Here is a 23,252-nt window from a genome sequence, read left to right as displayed (position 1 = left end):
TGACGTGGGCTTCGCCCCATTTTTGTGTCCAGCCAGGTACAACTAAGCAGCTGGGGATTGGAATCCGCAGCACAGGTTAGCCCGAGGTTTCTGGGTGCCTCTGCTGCGAATTGCAGTCCGCAGCCGCCCCAGAAAATGGCGCTCTCATAGAAGCGCCATCATCTGGTGCTGTATCCAACTCTTCCAACAACCCTGGAGCCGGGTGGCTTGTTGGGTAATCATGGGTTAATACTGGCTTTGTTTTACTAGCCAGTATTAAGCCAGAGATTCTTAATGTCAGGCACGTTTGACCCGGCCATTAAGAATCTCCAATAAAGGGTTAAAAAAAACACCACACAGAGAAAAAATACTTTTATAGAAATAAATGCACAGACACATTAGAGACTCCATCTTTATTACCCCCTGTCAGCCCTCCACGATCCATGGTCTTCTGTCTTTCTCGTTCAACAAATGCAGCTCTGCTCCATCACTGCTGCATGGGGGAAGACGCTGCTGCTCCCCGTACAGCCTTCACTCCGTGAAGGCTGCACGGGAAGCAGCGTGCAGCCTTCACTTCGTGAGTGATCAGTGCTGCTGGCTGTCAGCGGTAATGCTGACAGACGCGTTACCATAGCAACGGTGCTCCCGGAGCCGCGGTTAGCGGTGACGTCACCGCTAACTGCGTTGCTATGGCAACGGTGATGTCCGTTAATGACCAGCTGTGTCAGCCGGTCCCTAACGGAATGGGGAGTTGACCGTGTGCTAGAGCATGTCGCCGGTACACGCCGATACACAAATGTGCACCGTGTACCGGAGAGATGCACTCGCAGGTCCTACATGACGCGTCATAGTCATGTGACCAGTCTGTAGCCAATGAGATAATAGCCACGTGACTGGTCACATGGCTATTTTGACGTCACGATAGGTCCTGCATCACTGCTGGCAGTGCTGGTCACCGGGAGGATTCAGCGATCATCGGATGGAATAGCGGCAGGAGACAGAGTGCAGGAGGGATCGCGGGGACCGGTAAGTGTTATGGCAATGTTTATTAACTGTTTGTGTACATTTATCATGCATTTTTATGTGTTTGTGATTGCCTCCCATTATATCCTATAGGTTCGAGTTTGGTTCGTCGAAAGTTCGACGAACTGAACTCGAACGGGACCTCCGTTCGACGAACCGAACTCGAGCCGAACCACGACCGGTTCGCTCATCTCTAGTCCATTTAACCAATGTCTGATAGGTGTTACACAAGTCTGGAATGGTGGCCCAAAAAAAGGGGAAGAAGCCTTGACTTCAATATCGTCATAAAAAGCATTGGCTTGAGTTTGCAAAAAAAGTACAAAAAGTGGAGAGTAGAAGATTGAAAAGGAGTGATTTGGAAAGATGAGATGAAAGTCAATAGACTAGGCTCTGATGGGTGCAAATGGGTCTGGAAAAAAAATGATAAGGACTAATAGGTTGAGAAGTTGAAGGAACTGTCAAATTCGGTGGAGGAAGCTTGATGATGTGACCCATGGGGTTGTTTCCTAGCCAAAAGTGTTGGATACTTGTGCAGAATCAATGGTGGTCTCAATGCTGAGCTATTTGTCAGTAACTTGCAAGATGAGTTACTTTTGTACACTCTCAAGTACTATGGGTATGAAAAGAACAACATAGTTTTCCAGCAGGAAAATGAGCCAAATGATACATTGAGAGTGGTAAAGAAATGGTTCAACGACATGTAATTAGAGGTGCTGGATTGGCTGCCACAGTCCTCAGACCTCAACCCATTTGGACACTTGTGGGTAGAGTTGAAAAAGAGTTGTATACATATCCAAGGGAATCAACCAGTATGCACCAACATTGTCAACATATAAAAGAGATCTGGGATCAGATTTCGGTGGGGACATGCTTGATGCTGATGGATAGTATGCCCAGAAAGAAATCAAGTAGTGTTGAAAGCCAAACGTAGATTTACAAAATACAAAGTAATCAAAATTTTCATTTAGATTTTTAGGAGCAATACTGTAACAATGCAGTGACATGATACGAATGTGTATATCTAATCATATGCTAAATAGTTGCAAATTAAATTTATGTATGAGATAGCCAAGACCGTTGTCTATAAAAAGAAGGTAGTCACACATTCAATGCTGTAGTGGCTGTTGAAATACGGAACCTGAAAGTCAAAAGTTCAAAACATTTTTACCCTTTTGCTTCTCAGTGTATATTGTCTGTGATAGCACTATGAGAGAGATACAGGCAATGCAATCTGTATCCTTAAGGGGGCTTTACACGCTACGACATCGCTAATGCGAACTCGTTGGGGTCACGGAATTGGTGACGCACATCCGGCCACATTAGCGATGCCGTTGCGCGTGACACCTATGAGCGATTTTGCATCGTCGCAAAAACGTGCAAAATCGCTCATCGGTGACATGGGGGTCCATTCTCAAAAATCGTTACTGCAGCAGTAACGAAGTTGTTCCTCGTTCCTGCGGCAGCACACATCGCTCCGTGTGACACCGCAGGAACGAGGAACCTCACCTTACCTGCCTCCCGGCCGCTATGAGGAAGGAAGGAGGTGGGCGGGATGTTACGTCCCGCTCATCTCCGCCCCTCCGCTTCTATTGGGCGCCGGTTCAGTGACGCAGCTGTGACGTCGCTGTGACGCTGAACGAACCGCCCCCTTAGAAAGGAGGCGGTTCGCCGGTCACAGCGACGTCGCCGGATAGGTAAGTAGTGTGACGGGTCTGGGCGTTGTTGTGCACCACGGGCAGCGATTTGCCCGTGTCGCACAACAGATGGGGGCGGGTACCCACACTAGCGATATCGGTACCGATATCGCAGCGTGTAAAGCGGCCTTTAGGCTTATTGACTCATAGGTTTAGTACAGTATGTATTTTGTAATTATATTTTTCAGAATAAGTTCACTCAATTTTTGGGGGTTAGCATTTTGTATTGACGGTGGGACCCATTCTTCACATGGTTAGACTCAAAAGGGCCAGTTCGTATAGGTTTGTTGTCTAGAGAATAGCTTAGATAGCAAATGTATTCCCATTGCAAGCTTTCATCAAGAGATTCAGAGGATGGTCAGGAGAAAAAGGCTGGATTTTAGTTTTTAAGCAGTTAGTCACATAATTATTTTTTACAAAAATAGTGCTTTTTTTCCAGCAATAGGTGTTGTTTCTTTATATATATATATATATATATATATATATATATATATATATATATATATATATATATATACATATATATAAAATGTATTTTTTTAAAAATACAATAAAAAAAAATAGGGATTTACTTGAACTTGTTCAGAATCTGACTCCTTTCCTTAGGGTATATGGCCATATCCAAATGAATATCTATTTTGCTGCAGTAACCGATTCCTAATTTAAGAATTTCTGTCATTAACTCCTCTACGACTTTGGACTAGGTTCAGCCGTACTTTGGATGAAATTAAGTTTGGGACCAGGACTTGACCTGAACTTGATCCGTGAGCCTGAATACCATTGGAAGTCACTAAATGGTCATTTTGGCTCTCTGCCCACCTATAGCCAGCCATAAACACAGCATTTCCAGGGAGGGGAGGGTGTTTTTTTTGTACACACTATATACAAAAACATTGTTTTTCTACAGCGAGAGCTATTCAGATACTGCAAGTGGCTTCCACTGGGCCGAGCACCAAGCGTGGCCGAGCACCTAGCGTACCCAAGCACCCTGATTCTCAATCAAGGGGTGCACATACATGCAGCACCCAAACAGTGACACTGATTTTTTTTTTTTAAAGTCTGTGTTTGGTACGAACCCTGAACTTTACAGTTCAAGTACGCTCATCTCTACTTATGACGGACTATGTCCGTCATAAGTCAGCTCGCTCGCATCTTTCCCATCACATAATGGCTTTGATATTCAGCCATCATCTGCTTTTAACAGCCTTGGGTGGAATGAAGCAATCGTGAGATGCCGATCTATTGCCATAACAGCCAGGGGTCTGAGGAAGACCCCTGTATCTGTCATCACAGTAGTCAGCCCGTGGTTGGCGTTCATAGCAGATAGTGATTTCTGCTATGTACATTAGTGCTCTGACATTGACATTGCTGTGTATAGCACAATTGAGCAAGTTCAAGACACGTTCAAGGGCCCTAACAAATACAGTAAAAAGTAAAAAAATTGTTGTGAAAAAATAAATAATTTATAAAAGCTCAAATCACCCCCCTTTTCCTGTATTAAAAATTAAGAAATATTTTTTTTAAAAAAAAGTATTGGTCGTCGCTAAGAGGTTGTTTGTGGGTGTAATGTGAAAAAAATTGGAAAATTTTATGAGGTATGAATACTCTTGCAATTCAGTATATTACAAAAGTGAGTACACCCTTTACTTTTTTGTAAATATTTTATTATATTTTTTTCATGGGACAACACTGAAGATATGACACTATGATACAATGTGCAGTAGTCAGTGTATAGCTTGTATAACAGTGTAAATTTGGTGTGTCCTCTAAATAACTCAACATACAGCCATAAATATCTAATCTACTGGCAACAAAAGTGTGTACACTCCTAAGTGAAAATGGCCAAATTATGCCCTAAGTGTTTCCACCATTATTTTCAATCACTGCCCTAACTCTCTTGGGCATGCATTTCACTAGAACTTCACAGGAGCTTCATGGATCTGGTGGATGTTAGAGACATTTGCGCTCCTCCACCTTCGATATGACGATTCCTCACAGAACATTACAGCTCTCTGAAACTGGCAACACAAGTTTTTTTGGGGTTTTTTCAAATTTCAAAATTTTTGTCAACACTTAAAACAAAATGTATGCACATTTCATATCTGTATAATCATATTGACCTGGACATTGATATTGCCAGGTCAGATTTACCATAAATCAATGCTGTACATAGAAAAAAAACCAACAGCAGAATTGTACTTTTTTGCTATTTCACCACACTTTATTTTCCTCCTTTCCAGTACATGATATAATAAAATAAATCAAAAGTACAAGATGTCCTGCAAAAAACAAGCCTTCACAAGGCTATATCGACAGAGAAATAAAAAAAGTTATTGGTCTTGGAATAAGGGGAGGAAAAAAACAAAAGCGCAAAAACGATTCTTATGGAGTGAACAAGTCATTCACTATTTTTGATTCTTAAAAATCATCCAAGAATTGTGTAAAATTAACAGATTGCAGTGAGGGATGGCATGGGACAGTGTGGCCACTGGCCAGGAAGCCAGTAGACTTGTGCAGGACCCTCACCGTTGTCTTTTTTTTCCTCGTATTTCATTAGCCAAAAATCTTTTCTTTTCCTATCCGCAAAGCCATGTAAGCGCTTGATTTTTAGATAGAGTTGTAGTTTTCGGTAGAACTATTTCGAGTTACATATAATTTACTAATTAACTGTATTTGGACCTGTTCATTTTTACAATTGTGCTACTTTTTATCGTCACCATTTTAGGGTACATAGTAGGGATGAGCGAGTATACTCGTTACTACTCGGTACTCGCTGAGTAGCACGGTATTCAGGTTACTCGTTACTCTGCGAGTATCCTTGTAATTACTTGTTAGGAGTAGCGAGTCCAATGTAAGTCAATGGGAAATGTGAGTAATTGTCTGATGGACCCTAGAAAGCAGTCTGGGGGCAGAGTAAAAGGCTAAAATGGATGAATGATTGTTTAAAAGCTGGACGGTAAAAAGCCGCCGGCTTTTTTAAGCAATCAGCTGATGCACACTCCCCACCCGGGTCCTTCGTTCCCTGGTGCTGTGCTCCCCGCTGCCCTGTGCTTTGCTCCCCACTCCCTGGCGCTGCCTCTGTGGAAGGCGGTGGGGGAGCGAAGCATCGGGCAGCGGGGAGCGCAGCACCAGGGAGCGAAGGACCCAGACGGGGAGCGTGCATCAGCTGATTACTTAAAAAAGCTGGCAGCTTTTTACCGTCCAGCTTTTAAACAATCATTCATCCATTTTAGCCTTTTACTCAGCCCTCAGACTGCTTTGTAGGGTCCAGCAGACAATTACTCGCATTTCCCATTGACTTGCATTGGACTCACTACTCGTAACGAGTACCCGAGTATTAGGACCTACTCGTTACGAGTATAGCGAGTCCGAGTATTTCACTACTCGCTCATCCCGAGTATATAGCACTTTTTCACTAATTTAGACTTTTTGGGAAATTTTACAAAAATTGGTCATCCTTTTTGGCTTTTTCTTTTTTATTATAGTACAGAGTACTTTATATTCCTCACATTGTTATGGTTGTGGTAATACTATATGTGTCTATTTTATGGTTCACTAGTTTTACATCTAAAAAAGTATGAATTCTTTGTAATATTTTTACAATTTCTTTCACATTTATTTTTGGGGACCTGAAGCTGCAATCATTTGACTGCAATACTTAGTGTACCTTGGGGACGCAATTATAAAGTGCATATTTTTAGCACCTCTTTTTTTTAATTAAATTAAACCGCAGGTTTCCAAGTTTATTTACACAGAATAACTAAAAGTGTTTTCTAACCTGGGTTTGAAGTTTCATCATGTCAGCTTCTATCTTCAAATTTGATTCATTCAATTCTTTGATCTCTTCATCTAAATTCCTGATATCATCCCCATTCTCTATGCCTGCTGGTACATTAAAATATTTATATTTTATGAACATTTATTTTCAAATCCTTTATTCTTGATATTATGAAAGGATGATGTGTGTGAGGTGTAAAAAGATCATCTACAATTATGGTACATGATGTGAATGAGACATGAGGTGTAAGTGATATTCAGGATGCTCGTTTGCTCTTGCACAATGCCATAAAATACTTTATTTATTCAATGGGTGCCATTCAGTGCATCATATAAAATCCCATCGCCTGCTTATGGTGACAGTAAGTTGCTAATTTTTATTAACACTAATAGAAGTAAAAATATTAATAATCCAAAAATTGTGAATTCTTCCACAGGCTGCTTAGAATTCAAGGCATGGAAAGTGACATGATCAACCAATAAACATTACTTTCCTTCTGCCTCAGAATGAAGATTTGATCAACTTTTAGCCTTTTACTGTGACCATTATAACAGAGAAATAGTAGCTCTGACTGCCCAGAGGAAAAGATTTCTACTCCAACCTTGGAGAATTACATACAGCGTAATATGTTTTGATTTGTGACATTTTGGTGATGTGGCTCTCTTACTAGATTTCATAATAGAATAGTCTACACTATTAAAGGGATTGTCCACTACTAGGACAACCTCTTCTACTTCCACATGTTTGCAATTCACAGCTGGCATCAAACCCATATATTACTCCATTTGCCACTGCTCCAGTGCACCGGGATAAGCTAAGGCAAAGCACCAGGATTGGTGCATCTAATGGATGCACTAATTCTGGGATGGCTACAGCCTGCTATTTTTAGGCTGGGGGGGCAATAACCATGGGCCTTCCCAGTCTGAGAAAACCAGACCCCAGCTGTCCGCTTTACCTTGGCTGGTGATCCAATTTTGGGGGACCCCACATTTTTTGTTTTAAATTATTTATATAATTTTAAATAATTTATTTAAAGCAATAATGTAGGGTAACCTCTGTTTTCGATTACCTGCCAAGGTGAAGCTACCAGCTGTGATCTGCAGGCTGCAGCTGTCTGCATCACCTTGGCTGGCTACTAAAAATAAGGGATCCCCACTTTTTTTTTGTAATTATAGAATTTGTGACTAAATCCATGGCTAAACACCCTTTAGTGCCACTTGAAAGGCACTAAAGGGTGCATGCTACAATATGCAGGGGGGTGGGACATTATATATGTGTTGCACGTCTATTTATCTACAGTATCTATCTATCAAGCTTTTGATGGTATGTAAAAGTCTATGTTAAAAAGGCATGTCACACGGACATCACACGGACGTCACGCGGAGACTAGACGAGGGGGAAAATTGAACCTGCATAGCACTCGCATGTCACTCGCATTTCACTATACGACCATTCGGAAGCAACAACCGAGCTATATTTTACACGCACATGTGAGTGAACCCTAAAATGTAAGATCACTTTCATTATCTGTGACCATGGTCTGTTTCAAAATTATGGAGCTGTTTATCTATCTACTGTATCTATCTATTTATACTGTATATCTATCCATTCATATATCTAGCTTTTGAGAGTATGTAAAACTTCATTTTAAAAACGCGTCACATGGGTGTCACATGGAGACTAGGCAAGGGGAAAAATGCACTCTCATAGCACTTGCATTACATACGGAATAACAATCGCATGTCACTCGCATCTCATTCCAAGACACTTCAGGAGCAACAACCGAGCTATATTTTACATGCAGATGTGAATGAACCCTAAGTGTCAGTATGTACACACTTCTTCTTGAAAAGCCACAAAGGCTGCAACACCATTATGCTAGAGGCACTCTAACCAAACAACACCATGAAGACCAAGGAGATCTCCAAGCTTGTCAGAGACAAAGTTTTCAAAGTAAAAGTCAGGGTTGGGTTCTAAAAGAAACTTTCAATCTCTGATGATCCCCCTGGAGCAACATCAAATCTATTACGATTAAATGGAAAGAACATGGTACCACAAAAAAGCTGCTAAGAGATGGCCGCCTACCGAAAACTCTTAGCCTGGGCAAGGAGGGCATTAATCAGAGAGTCAGCATGGAGACCAAAGTTAACCCTGAAGAGCAGCAGCAGAGTTTCCAAGTAGAGAATTAAGTATCTGTCCATAACACCACATTAAGCCATACACTCCATACAGCTGAACTTTATGGAAGAGTGGCCAGAAAAAACTACTTAGAGTCAAAAATTGGAATGCTCATTTTCAGTTTGCCAAAAGACATGTGAGAGACTCAACAAATGTAAAAACGAAGGTACTGTAATCAGATGAGACCATAATTGAACTTTTTGGCCACCAAGGGAAATGTTATGTCTGCCGCTAAACTAACACAGCTCATCACCCCAAGAATACCATCACTACAGTGAAACATGGTGGCAGCATCATGCAGTGAGGATGATTTTTTTGTCAGCAGAGACAGGGACATGGTTTCAGCTTCACAATAAAAAGAAAACCAAATGTCCATAGTTAATATGAAAAATGCAAAAGGGGTGAATACTTTTGCGCGGCATTGTATTTAAATGTTGGCCTCAATAAATTTTCTTAGACTGAACCAGAATAAATGGGGGGTGTGGTGTTTAACTGCTATTTGATGGATACAGAAAATAAAACATTTTTGAAAGCAAACACTGCAAAAGAGAAAAAATAATAATTTTGTGCCACACTAAATTTTCCCTGACTGAAATAGAATAAACGATGTTGCGATGTTTAAATTCTATCAGATTAACACATATTGTACAGCATTATTGGATGCGGCAATATTGGGTGGGGCAAAAGCAGATACTGCGCAAGTGCAAAAAAAAAATGAGAGGTGTGGCACACTAAATTGTCCCAGAGTAAACTAGAATAGGGCTGGGTAACGTGCGGCCACATCTGGCCCTCTGGATATTCTAGTCCAGCCCGCGCACCGAGACAGCTGAAGGATTCTAAACAGTAGACTGCGGGACTCACTATGCCCTCCACTGCCCAGAACTATATGGGGGGCTTGTACTATACATAGTGAGTTATGTGGAGGCTCATACTGTATGTAGGGTGTTGTGTGTGGGCTGATATCGTATATATAGGTGGTTATCAGCAAACTTAATTCTGCTCAATATTAAATGATACAATTATAATATTAATATTGAACAGAATTAATTTCACCCTCCATACCAGTCACAGTGTCTCATGTGGCCTCTTGGAGAAATAAAATTGCCCACCCTTGAATTGAATAAATGGTGGTGCAATGTTTAAATGCTAGTTGTTTGACTCAGAAAGTACAGCAATATTAGGAGTTGAAAAAGAAGACAATGGAGATGAACAGAAAAAATAAATCCAATGCAAGAGCAGAATGAGTGAATTGACAGCAGCAGCTCCATACTTTAGGCCTCTTTCACATGTACATGCCTCCGGTACGTGTCTGGTGCGTTTCCTCACGTACCGGAGACACGTACAAATGTAGACTTATGTTTTGAAATGGAGTTGGACACACGTATGTATTTACGCACGGAACGTGTGTCCGTTCCATACGTACATGTGTCCGTGTGTTTCTCATGGCAACATGTCCGTTTTTCTCCGGCATCACGGGTGTCACACGGAACGCAAACGGACCACACGGAGTTTTCCATGTGACACGCGCTGGAGAAAACACACGTGTTTGAGAAAATAAAAAAAACAGTACTCACCTTCTCCTGCCCTCCTGTCTCTGCCGCTGCTGTCACTTGCTTCTGACCGCCGCTCATTATGCTCATTGAATATTCACTTCACTGCGGCCAGAAGCAGCAGCAGCGGGGAGTCGGCAGGACCAGAGACCGAAGATCAGCACCACGGACAGCGACGTCAGAGACAGGTGAGCAGAAAGTTCCTCTCCATGTGTTATCACGGATAACACACGGAGAACACACATAGGCCATAGACACGGCTCACGGGGGGCAAAACACACCTCTGACACGTCTGTGAAAAACGTGCGTTGTTTTTCACGAACATGTGAAATCGGCCTTAAACAGTGTCAGTGTCTCCACCATTATCTTCCTCTCACTATCATTTTTTTTTAAAATTAAATTTATTCTCCTCTCTTCACTCACTAATCTTCACAGTATGTACTATGTCTCTGACTGAGCTTTGAAGTGCTCTCTATTATCCAGGTTTCCCACAAAATTGCAGCAGTCTCTCCTGCTTAGGCTTTTATGGTGGCTGTGTGATACCTTTAACCTTTGAAAAATAGGTAACTGCAAGTTAATATGGGCATGCTCGCTGTGTCAGGCCCAATGTCATGTGATACTTTTTGTCTGACTTATCTACATGGTGGCAGCCATGTTTGGTGATTACTTGAAACAAATCACAAATTGTTCACATTTGCAAAATTTATATTTCAAAAAGTTGGAACCAAACCTGATTCATGCATCTTTTACTCATTTTATTTATCAACTCTACAGCTTCGCTTGATTAGATATATAGGACTATTTCTTAAGCAACAGATGTATTCTAAAGTCAGATGATTATGCTCTCTGAATCATGGGCAGTATTAATGAAATACACGCTGCATCATTACAAATATGTATATAATTATACTTTGAACAGGGACCAAGAACAAAGTAACAAAGTGGATTAGTCACAGGAAACAGGTTCCCAATGGATTCTCTCCACCCAGCTCTGATTGACCGACAGGTCTCTCTCCCTGTACATAAGGCCTGCAACACACATCCGTGCCGCCGACACGTGTTTGTCATTTTTTACACGTACCGGCGGCAGGGAGACACGTTCAGCAATGCTACCCTATTGTAGCAGGCACACACACGTAAAACCACACGGAACGTGTGTCCGTGTGTGTTTGTACGTGTGTGCGTTTTTCAAAGCGCTGACATGTCAGTGTTTTCTCCCGCAGCACGGGTGTCACACGGCCCGCACCCGTACCACACGAGTGTATTGTGGATGCGGTCCCGTGTGACACGCGCCGGAGAAAACACACGTGTCAGTGAAAAAAAAACAAAACATTAACTCACCTTCTCCAGCCCTCCTGTCTCTGCTGCTGCTGCCTCTTGCTGCCGACCGCCGCTCATTAATCTCATAGAATATTCACTTCACTGCCTGGCAGCAGCAGCAGCGGGGAGACGGGACGGCTGGAGACCGAGGATCAGCACCACGGACAGCAGCGCGGACATCAGGAAGGACCAGGTGAGTATGTAAATTACCGGTTCTACGTGTGTTATCGCGGATAGCACACGTGGAACACACGTGTCCCGCACGTACCAGAGACACGTACTTACCTGCACGCAACACGCAGGGGAAATACGTGTCTTTCGGCACGTGCGTGAATTTCACGTGAGTCTGGCAGAGGCCTAACACAGTATAGTATGCTATACTTGCCACTCTGCGACAGCCATTTCATGGCAACTCTGTGGCTGGCAAAGAGAATGGCAGATAGTCGGTGCTCTGTGGGTGGCAATGATGGTTCTGTTGGAGGCACTGATGAAGGCAGTAGTTTGCAATATAGCACAAGTGCTATTTGCTGCAACAAAAAAATGCTCATTAATCATCAAAATGGCTCATTACATGGTGCTCTTGATAAGCTGTCCATGCAATGCATGGATCACTGTGATAGAAGTCATATTAGGGCACTGATAGGCAGTTTAATGGGAGTTCTGAATATGTAACAATATTATTTGGTTACTGATTATTGCAATGGTACGAGAGTTGCAGAAAGACATCTAAGAGCTCAGTCATTGAGGTTAATAATCAGGAATGAGGATTCTTAGAAACGTTCTTTCCTGATTATTGTATTATCTAAAAAGGCTAGCAATCACTTGACAAATGTAGAATGAGCAATATGCAAGCTGAAAGAGAACCTGCCATATGGAAAAATGTTATTAACTTGCAGATATGAAGTTAACCTGCAGGTTAATAGCATTCTGAACCTGCCCAGCTGCCAGGAGGAAATTATCTTTATTCCTCCTGGCAGCATTCCTCTCTCAATCACGGAGTGGCACCGGCGTAGTTTCAGTCACCGCTTTGTACATGGAGAGCGGCAGCTGTAACCATGCACCCCTTACTGACTGACAGCTTTGCATTAAAACCAGCTGTCAGTCAGTATGGAGGGCGCAGTTACAGCTGCCACTCTCCATACACAAAGTGGTGACTGAACCTGCACAGGCTCCGCCACCCTGACTGAACCCTAAGCGCTGCTGGGAGGATAAAAAAAAATATTTCCTCCTGGCAGTGAGGTTTAATGTGCAGGCACCAGGCAGGTTTCAAATGCTATTAAGCTGCAGATTAACCCCATATCTGTAAGTTAATAGTGCTTTTTCATGTGACTTGACTTGTTCCCTTTAAAAATCATTGATCTCTGCATCACATTGTCCTGTGTAAATAAAATGATGTACTCTGTGCACAGGACGATTGTATGTACACAAAAAAAGCAGTAGGCCTGTCTAAACAAGCCATTATAGGGAATCTGTCAGAATGACCAACTGTCCGAAGCCAACTATATAGGCAGGCAGGTCATAGAAAGCTGAATAAAATTATACTTTGCTTTATGCAAGCCAATGTGTTATTGCATGTTATTGCAGAGGATGTCAAATTTTTATTATATGTAAATGAACTGTTAAGATCTATTGACTGTACTGAGAATCTGCCTGCACAGCTTATATTAAATGAAAGGGGGAGTTACCAGTGTGAGACATGTAGATCAGGAGAGCAGACTGTCAGTTATCACATGTCTCACTCTGGGAACTGCTTCTTTCCTTGAAAATAATCTCTGAAAGCAGATTTTCAGGAAGATCTTTGTGCAGCCCATAGATTTTAACAGCTCATTTACATATTAAAAAATAACATGAATTTCATTGAATAACAGACTGGATCGCTGATATCAAGGTATCATTTTATTCAACTTTAGTTGACATGCCCATAGAGACGGCTTAGGAGGGTTGATCCTACTAAAAGATTTCCTGTGTTTAATACCGTTCGGCATGTGTATATGTCCCTTATCATCACTGTGTTTTTTTCATAATGTTCTGTGACATCACTCTGGTACTACTGTCTAAATGGGTCCTAGTCTTAAGTATGGCCATACACGTTAGATGGCGGTCAGGATGTTTCAGGTAATTAATCATCTGACGGCCATCTCACCTGATGTTCTCATACAAAAAAACTGTTGCGCTGCCGAACACTTCTATGTTCACTATGAGAAGCTGCTTATCTCAGGTAGAACAAGGATCAAAAGTCCAAAATCGACATCTCTCTCGATCGTTGGTCAGCCTGTGCGCCATACACATTAAACTGTCAGACAAATCTGCCAGTATCAGCATATTCAGCCTACATTAGTCTAAAGTGCATGTCACACAGAGATAAATCTTTGGCAGATCTGTGGTTGCGGTGAACTCATGGACATATTGTTCCATTTGTACACAGCCACAAACCTGGCACTGATTGTCCACAATTTCACTGCAACCACAGATCTGCCGCAGATTTATCTCTGTGTCTGATAGGGCCTTTAGAGAAGATAATAAGCTTGCAACCATCCAGAGTACATATTGAGATATAGATGTTCTATATACTGGAACCGTTTATGAATGAACTTATGATGAATGCAAAACTTGGAAAAATGAAAAAGATATTGAACTCATGAATCATAGCGCAAAACTTAAGAGATTAAACAAAGGTTTCTTTTAATGTACATCTTAGAATAATTTTCTTTTATTCTGTGGAAAGCCTTAGGCAAGGCTTTCAAGCACCCTGATAAAAGTACAAGATGCGTATGCGTAGGCAATAAGAACTAACTGTATTTTCTATACTATTTTTCAGCTCAGTGATACCTTTTTATGAATCAAAAAGTAGTATTTATATGAACGAAAAATAATTTTCATGTCCTTACCTCCACTTGTCTTTATTTTTACACTCATTAACTCCTCTGATGGTTTCCCTTTCTTTATGGCTTGTGCATTTAAAGGGCATCCAGATAAACTGTAAAATACACAGCAAATACATTAGGTGTGAGAGAGTTATTTAATTAAGTGTGAAGTTTACATTTTGAAATCTGATGACCTGTCTTAATATAGATAAACATCCTCTAACCATTTACTTGGTGAGATGAGGCCTATGTACCCCTAATTCTTTGTATGGAGCTATGCTAAAACTTGTGCAAACAAATAAGCAATGTACATTCAGCTAGTGGCATCAGAATCTCAGACATATAAATTAATTTTAAATGGATTTGTAACAGAAGAATCCAAAATTGTGAGTGAAACCCTAGATTGGTTTTACTAATCAGTATCTCCAGAAATTGGTCGGCTGTGCAGGGCTATGTCCAATGTTTTAATGAGAGTATTTTTTATGCTGCACTATATTTAATGTCTTATTGGACTGATGGCAGGTCAGTTCTCCTCCCACATACAGCCAGCCATAAACAGACCACTTCCAGGGAAGGGAGGGGGAAGTCTTCTTTTATTTTTGTACACTCTACATCTGATAATGCTGATTTAACCCCCAGTGCGAGCCATTCAAACACTGCAAGCGACTCGCACTGGGCCGAGCATACCCGAGCACAGAGGTGTACGCTCGAGTGGTTTGCATGCATTAAGCCCCCGAACTCCAAACTCGAACACTAATTTTTTTTGTAAAGTCTGTGTTTTATACGAATACCAAACTTTAAAGTTTGGATCTGGTAATTTCTAATCTCCAGGGTAAGCCCTTGATCCAGTGGATCCACATCCCCGTCATTCAGGCCAGATCAGTTGTTGCCGTTCCGCCCTTAACAAGAAGTTTAGAACCCATGACACTGCAGCTACTCTCCCTGGACATGGACGGTAGAGAAAAATTGATGAAAGATTGCAACACAGGATAGTATGGATGGTGGATAAGCAGCACTAATCAAATTCCAAGGAAGCAGTCCTGTAGGCTCAGGTTGTATCGGTGTCAGAGCGAACTATTCGTCGACATTTGAATAAAATTAAATGCTATGGCAGGAGACCCAGGAGGACCCCACTGCTGACACAGACACCTAAAAAAACTAGAATGCAGTTTACCGAATTGTATGTGAGTAAGCCAAAATCCTTCTGGGAAAGGGTCTTCTAAACAGATGAGACCAAGATAGAGCTTTTTGGTAAAGCACATCATTCTGCTCTTTATTGAAAATGGAAAATGGCCTACAAAAAAAGAACACAGTACCTACAGTCTAATATGGTGGAGGTTCAAAGATGTTTTAGGGTTGTGTTGCTGCCTTCGGCACTGTGTGGCATCATGAATTCTGAAGATTACTAAAGAATTTTGAGTTGCAATGTAGTGCACGGTGTCAGAAAGATAGGTTTGCATCCAAGATCATGAGTCTTCCAACAGTACAATGACCCCAAACATACTTCAAGAAGCGCCCAAAAATGAATGGATGCAAAGTGTTGGAGAGTTCTGAAGTGGCCATCAATCCAGAGTCTGGATCTAAATATCATTGAACACCTGTGGAGAGATCTTAAAATTGCTGTTGGGAGAAGGCACCATGAAATATGAGAGACCTGGAGCAGTTTGCAAAAGTAAAGTTGTCCAAAATTCCAGTTAAGAGATGCAAAAAGCTTGTTGACGGTTCTAGGAAGCCGTTAATCCAGTTATTTATTCCAAAGGGTCTGCAACTGTCTATTAAGCTGTCAATGCCAACAATTTTGTCTGGCCCATTTTTAGAGTTTTGTGTAAAACATGTCCAATTTGCCTTTTTTTCTCTTTTTTTGTGTGTTGTTCCAATACACAGAAAATAAATAAATATGTGTGTGGCACCCTGGACTAGCCAGGTCGTCACAGGGACTACAACACAACACCCCCACCCCGAGATAGGCACATCAGTCATACACAAATCCTTGTTGCCCCCCCTCCAGGGGCTGATGTCCACACCAGGTCGGGTGGAGCCAGGCAGTTGGCCCCACCCACTGAGGAGTTCCCAGTCCTGGAGGCGGGAAAGGAAGTTAGTTAAACTCGGGCAGAGCTCGAGTGCAGCTAGGAAGTGGTAGTAGAGGAGCAAACTGACTGTGTCCGGGTACGTGGCCCGGGCACCGAGAGCAAGGTTGGCAGACGGTGGTGGCCATCTGCAGGAGAGGCAGATCAACGCGGAACCGTAGGACCGGGGACGGGCGGTGGCCCGCCGGTACCGAACCGGGGAACGAAGTGAAGCCAGCACAAACCGGTAGGACCTGCGGACCCCGACCAGGCTAGGAGTCGCCGTTAAACAGGTCAAATCCGTTAGTGACCGGAACCCCAGGGGTTTCCTAACAGCCAAGACCCGATTGAAGGCAACCGTCTAACCAGCAAAAGGGAAATACAGCTACCGCCACAGCTAGAGTTCCCAGGGCCAGAGCCTGTGGGCAAAAGGGCTCCTCCAGCACATATACACGCTGGGGAGCGGGTTACCAGTGGGAAGCCATTGGGACCAAACATACACAAAAGGTGCAGGGAAAGGCAGCCACCCCCACCCGTCCAGGAGAAACCACAGCAGCCGGCTGCGGGACCCGTCCATCCAGCCGTTTGTTTTACCAGAGACTTTGCATCCATTTGTGGCTGAGAGAGTACTACCGTGCCATCCGGCACCGCGCTGCGCAGTCCAAGCGACCCTGCACCTTGCCAACCCTGCCTCCCCGTCACCTCACCGGGCCCCGGGACCACCCACCCCCTACCCACGGAGGGGAGAGAAACATCCCAGCTGCTTCCTGCCATCGCTCCCGGGATCCCCGTTAATAGGTGGTGCCCAACCTCACCACAACCCGTGGGTGGCGTCACGGACCAAATCCCCAAACCGAACTACCCCCCCTTTTCACTCACGGGCGAGGAGCGCCGCTCGAGTCCCCGGATCCGGCCCACCGCTCGAGCCACCGAGCAGCAGCAGCAGCGCCGGACCCGAGCGTGGTGAGCGCAGTGCCCCGCCGCCCGCGACATGTGTATAACAAAACATGTGTAATTGCAATCATTTTCTGGAAAAAATACTTCATTTTCTGGAATTATTTCAAGGATGTATCATGGTTCAAGCACAGATTACAAAGCACAAACTGGCCACCTTTCCGGATTCAGCAGGGCTGTCCTGAATGTCCCACTGTTTAGCTGGAGGTTATGGGTATATCCTGACTTCAACTGTATCTGTCTTCTCAGGACACAGACACTGCTGAATATAACAGTGGAGCAGGGAACCATCACATCCTCCTCTACCATTCAGTCTATTCAGAGACTGGAAATCCTGCCAGGACCCTTGGGACGTGGAATCAGGGTTGCAAACTGTCCAGAAATTCGAGGACAGTTTGCAAAAACACAACACTTTTTTGCCATGTTTGTAAAAAAAATTGATATGGCAGAGATTTTTTTTAAGCTGAAGAAACTTGTACAGATTATTTTGACTGCAATTATCATAATTTTTTTCGTTTATACTGCAGCTGATGTCATAGTTACATAGTTACATAGTTACTTAGGTTGAAAAAAGACCTAGGTCCATCTAGTTCAACCTTCCTCCACCAGTTCTACATTTAGTCACTAAGTCATTTATAACCAACAATGTTTTGTGTACTGAGGAAATCATCCAGCCCTTTTTTAAAAGCTGTTATAGTATCTGCCATTACTACCTCTTGTGGTAGGGCATTCCACAGTCTGACTGCTCTAACTGTAAAGAACCCTTTCCTATTTAGGTGTCGGAATCGCTTTTCTTCCACTCGCAGTGAGTGCCCCCTGGTCCTTAGTACTGTCTTTGGAAGAAATAAGTCATGTGCCAGTCCTTTATATTGACCACACATGTATTTATACATATAAATGAGATCTCCTCTGAGACGTCTTTTTTCTAAGCTAAACATATCTAACTTTTTCAACCTGTCATCATATGGGAGGCCTCCATTCCTTGTAATAGTCTAGTTGCCCGCCTTTGAACTGACTCTAACTTCTGAATGTCCTTTTTAAAATGTGGAGCCCAAAACTGGATCCCGTATTCCAGATGTGGCCTTACAAGTGATTTATAGAGGGGTAACAATACGTTGGGATCACGGGATCTAATCTCTCTTTTTATACACCCTAAAATCTTGTTTGCTTTAGCAGCTGCTGCTTGACATTGAGTGCTGCTGCTCAGCTTATTTGTAATGAGAATACCCAAGTCCTTCTCCTGTTCTGTAGTCCCGAGTTTACCTCCATTTAATGTATACGCAGCTATAGGATTACTCCGTCCTAGGTGCATTACTTTACATTTATCAACATTAAATCTCATTTGCCAAGTATCTGCCCATTCTGACATCTTATCCAGATCTTTTTGTAATATTGTACTATCCAGGTCAGTTTTTAATATCCTACATAGTTTGGTGTCATCGGCAAAGACTGACACTGTACTATAAATCCCATCCACAAGGTCATTAATAAAGAGAGTAAAAAGAATCGGTCCAAGCACAGATCCCTGCGGCACCCCACTGCTGACTATAGGCCATTTAGAGAATGTACCATTTATGACTACTCTTTGTTTCCTATCTTTTAGCCAATTCCTTACCCAGTTGCATATTGTGTCCCCTAGTCCTTGCTTCTGGAGCTTTAGTATAAGGCTATTATGTGGTACAGTATCAAATGCCTTTGCAAAGTCCAAATAAATCACATTAGCTGCATTACCAATATCCAGGTTTGAACTTACCCCCTCATAGAACCCCAACAGGTTGGTTAGACACGACTTATCTTTCATGAATCCATGCTGTTTGTCAGTTATCATATTATTTTCTGCAATATATTTTTGCATGTCATCCCTTAAAATGCCCTCAAAAACTTTGCATACTACTGATGTCAGGCTTACTGGACGGTAGTTGCCTGGATCTACCCTCTTACCTTTCTTAAATATCGGTACCACATCAGCAATCCTCCAATCCTGAGGCACCAACCCTGTTACAAGTGAGTCTAAAAAGATGAGATACAGCGGTCTGTCGATTACGGAGCTCAATTCCCTCAATATTCGTGGATGAATGCCATCTGGCCCTGGGGATTTGTCAATGTTTAATTTACTCAGACGTAGGCGTACTTCATCTTGTGTTAAATTAATTATATCAGGTGGTGGACTTTGATTTTTCACTTGTTGAATGATCCCTGGTACAGTCAGTTCCTTGGTGAATACAGATGAGAAATGCCTATTTAATAACTCAGTCTTTTGTTTGTCCTCTATAACTAACTTGTTATTATATTTTAAGGGGCCGATACTATCCTTTGTTTTCCTTTTGGCATTAATGTATTTATAAAAGATTTTGGGATTTATTTTAATGTCATTGGCGATTTTTGTTTCAGTAGCTAATTTTGCTTGTTTGATTTCTTTTTTACATTTCCTATTGATATCTTTATACTCCTGCAATGCTATTTCTGTATTCTCAGCCTTTAAGATTTTAAATGCCCTTTGTTTTTGTTTTATTATACTTTGTACAGTCTTATTTATCCATAGTGGTTTCTTTTTATTCCTGGACATTTTATTACCAGAGGGTATACGTTTTTTACAGGACTCTAGTAGTATATCCTTAAACTTACCCCATTTATGTTCGGTATCCCCAGTTACCATGACTTTGTCCCAATCTACACATTTAAGCTCTTCCCTTAATTTGTTGAAATCCGCTTTCCTAAAATTCCAGGTTTTAGCATTCCCCCTTTGAAATGTTCTATTGAATATTATGTTGAAGCTTACCATATTATGATCGCTGGTGCCCAAGTGCTCCCGGACCTGTAGATCTGAAATTGTATCCGGTCTGTTTGACAGGACCAGATCTAGCAAATTATCTCCCCTGGTCGGTTCACCTACCATCTGAGAGAGGAAATGGTCTTGAATGGTAGATAAGAACTTACAGCTTTTAGCACAACCAGAAGATTCTATGTCCCACTGAATGTCTGGATAATTGAAATCCCCCATAATAAGAACCCGATTATTATTATTAGCTGCCTTTTCAATTTGTTCCAGCATTTCACCCTCTATTTGTTGAGGTATGTTAGGAGGCTTATAGCAAACTCCAATTAGCATTTTTCCATTATTCCCCTCCCCATGTACATTTACCCATACTGACTCTAGATTGTTGCTGTTCCCCTCAATGTCATCATACAACACAGGTTTTAGGTTAGATTTAATGAATATACACACCCCACCACCTTTTTGGCCTTTCCTGTCCTTCCTAAATGTACTATAACCCTGTATGTTTGTCACCCAGTCATGGCTTTCATCCAGCCAGGTTTCCATAATGCCCACCACATCATAATCCATGGTTGACATAAGAGTCTCCAATTCATTCATTTTGTTTGCAAGACTTCTTGCATTTGCCAGTAGACATTTAATCCTATTAACACCTTTATTACTCCTAGCCTCCCTACGTTCCTTGTATGTCCCATCCCCCCCTAATCCTTCATTGACCCCTACCGTCTCCCTGTCTCTATCTGCTCTATCTATCCCCTTATTTGCTCCACTACCCTCCCTCCCCCCCGATCCTAGTTTAAAAGCTCCTACCCTCCCTCCCCCCCGTGTCATAATATCAGATTTATTGGCTGAAAACATTTATCACTTGTGATCATGATTTATAAAGATTTTCCATTTTTTCCCCTAACATATGAACAACTTGGATGTACGTCACTCTGTAAACGTGGGTGCCTGGATAGGATACCACTTCATGTACAAAGTACAAAAAGGAATCCATACATGAACCTCATACATGATCCCATTTTCCTTTAAGTCAGTTATCTCAACCTTTTTTACCTTGAAAAACCAGTACTCCAAAATGATAATGGAGAAAGTATAGCTTTATTAGAATTGCAATCCAAATAAATGAGGTTTCGTTGTAATGATAAAACCTTTTTCAGAACGCATTGCTAAGGAGATGAACAGAATGGTAGTGATGAGGGCATAGCACAAAGTGAGACGGGAATAACCGCTGTGGTGATGTGCGCTCCTCACCAGGGTGGTTAGCTCCTTCTCACTTTGTGATATGCCCTCATCTCTGCCTTTCTGTTCATCTCCTTAGCAATACGTCTGAAGAAGGTTTTATCATTACACCGAAACATAATTTATTTGGATTGCAATTCTCATAAAGATATGCTTTCTGTATTATCATTTTGGAGTCCTGGATTTTTCAAACTTAAAAGAGTTAGGGATCACTGACTTAAAGGAAGATGTGATCATGTATGAGGCTATCTGTGTCCGTATCTGATGAAACAACCACAGATCCTGGATGAATTGACATACAGCAGGACATCTGCACATTTATATCCAATTTATTTCTTTCAGACTGTGAAATGGTTGTTTTCAGACACACTCCCTATCTGGAATGTTATCTGGTCTGCAGCAAAGCGAATTTCTATCCTTTGGTATATTGCATTTAAAGTATCAGAGTTGTTACATTTTTAGATACATAAAATAAATGTCAGTTTCTAGGAGCCTACGTTTCCTATTTAATCTGCTTTGTGTAAGATCGGATAGGACCTGAATGCTGAGCTACAAACTTCCTGGGGGTCTGGTGCATGATCGGTGGGAGTTTCAGGACTCAGAATCCCACCAATCCTACTATAAAAAATCAGAAAGTTTAGTTACTCTTTAAATGTCTGTTTTTCATTGATTGCCAAATACAGCTACATTATTAGTTACCAAGTTATGACTATAATAAATGATCAGACATGCTAATATTACATCTTATGTCTGAAACATTTCTCCTTTATAGCATTTAGTCCAACAGGTCCATTTTAGTTGGTCAGTTAAGTGAATTAGTATAACAGGAATGTAATAAAAACACCTTTGTCCTCAGGCAAGATATAATCAAACATTTTTCTGATTATTTCTCTGTTCCATCCTTTATATAGTGGTATCCCCTATTTTGAATATTTATTCTTCTTCTTGTCTCAGAACAGCAAATCATTTTGTGGCATCTTTAAAGTGGTTATCTGGAGACTTTGTTTTTTATACATCACATGATAGAAAATGAGGGACTAATATATTCCAAATTTGGCTAGAATCAACCAGGCAAAATCCCAGAAATAGTGTAGTTTTCTTATACCTAATGACACACTGACACAGAATGTCTCACCCTATTGTGTTGGTACATTAGCTAGCAAATTACCACAACAAGTTTGACTCCTCCATTCCTAAGCCATCCCCTTCTCTTGCTCACTGCTCGAGCTTTAGGCCTCATCCAAAAATCAGTGATTTTATTCATACTCCATAAACGATCTGAGTTTCATTAGTGTTTTGGATATGATATTCATTAGTCTTTCATCAGTAAATAAATAAATATCAAAGATTCTACTATCCATTGCAATGCTGAAGGAGTTGTCCACTTCTAGGACAATCCATTTTGATTCCACGTTTCCCCCAGGTAAAATAATAAAGACTATACTCACCGCCCGTACCGGCACCCTTGTGGTGATGTCCGGGAGGGCAGTGCTGGGTCTCACGTGGGGTTGTGACACAATGAGAGCCCAATGTGCAATCAGCCCCAGCTTCCTTCTCTTCGCCTTTGGACCAAACGAGTAAATTAACAGGAAGTGAGAGCAGTGGCTGTGCTCACTTCCTATTGATTGCTCGTTTGGTACAAAGGCAAATAGAAGGAAGTCGGCGCTGATGGCATCTCACCCCACGTGAGTCCCGGCTCTGCAGTCCCAAACATGACTAGAAGGGTGCCGGTATGGGAGGTTAGCATAGTCTTTATTAATTTACCTGGGGGAAACATGTGTAAACAAAAGTGGTTGTCCTAGTAGTAGACAACCCCTTTAATCACTAA

General features: G+C 41.9%; 1 protein-coding gene across 3 annotated transcripts in view; it reads right to left on the bottom strand.

Moving 5' to 3' along the window:
* The window catches only part of ST18 (ST18 C2H2C-type zinc finger transcription factor), a 479,266-nt gene that overhangs the window by 23,174 nt on the left and 432,840 nt on the right, over nucleotides 1-23,252 (bottom strand). For 2 of the 3 annotated variants that reach the window (XM_075353275.1, XM_075353277.1), the window contains 2 exons: nucleotides 14,411-14,499; nucleotides 6,475-6,581 (listed from right to left, as the gene is read on the bottom strand). In XM_075353275.1, the coding sequence (XP_075209390.1) occupies nucleotides 6,475-6,581; nucleotides 14,411-14,499 (196 nt within the window). The remainder of the gene's footprint in view (nucleotides 1-6,474; nucleotides 6,582-14,410; nucleotides 14,500-23,252) is intronic. The other variant, XM_075353278.1, reaches the window with a different exon arrangement.

Source organism: Anomaloglossus baeobatrachus, chromosome 6 (genome assembly GCF_048569485.1).
Source record: "Anomaloglossus baeobatrachus isolate aAnoBae1 chromosome 6, aAnoBae1.hap1, whole genome shotgun sequence".
Taxonomy (NCBI): Eukaryota; Metazoa; Chordata; class Amphibia; order Anura; family Aromobatidae; genus Anomaloglossus; species Anomaloglossus baeobatrachus.
The sequence above is the reverse complement of the archived record's forward strand: the minus strand, read 5'-3'. Positions and strand labels throughout refer to the sequence as shown.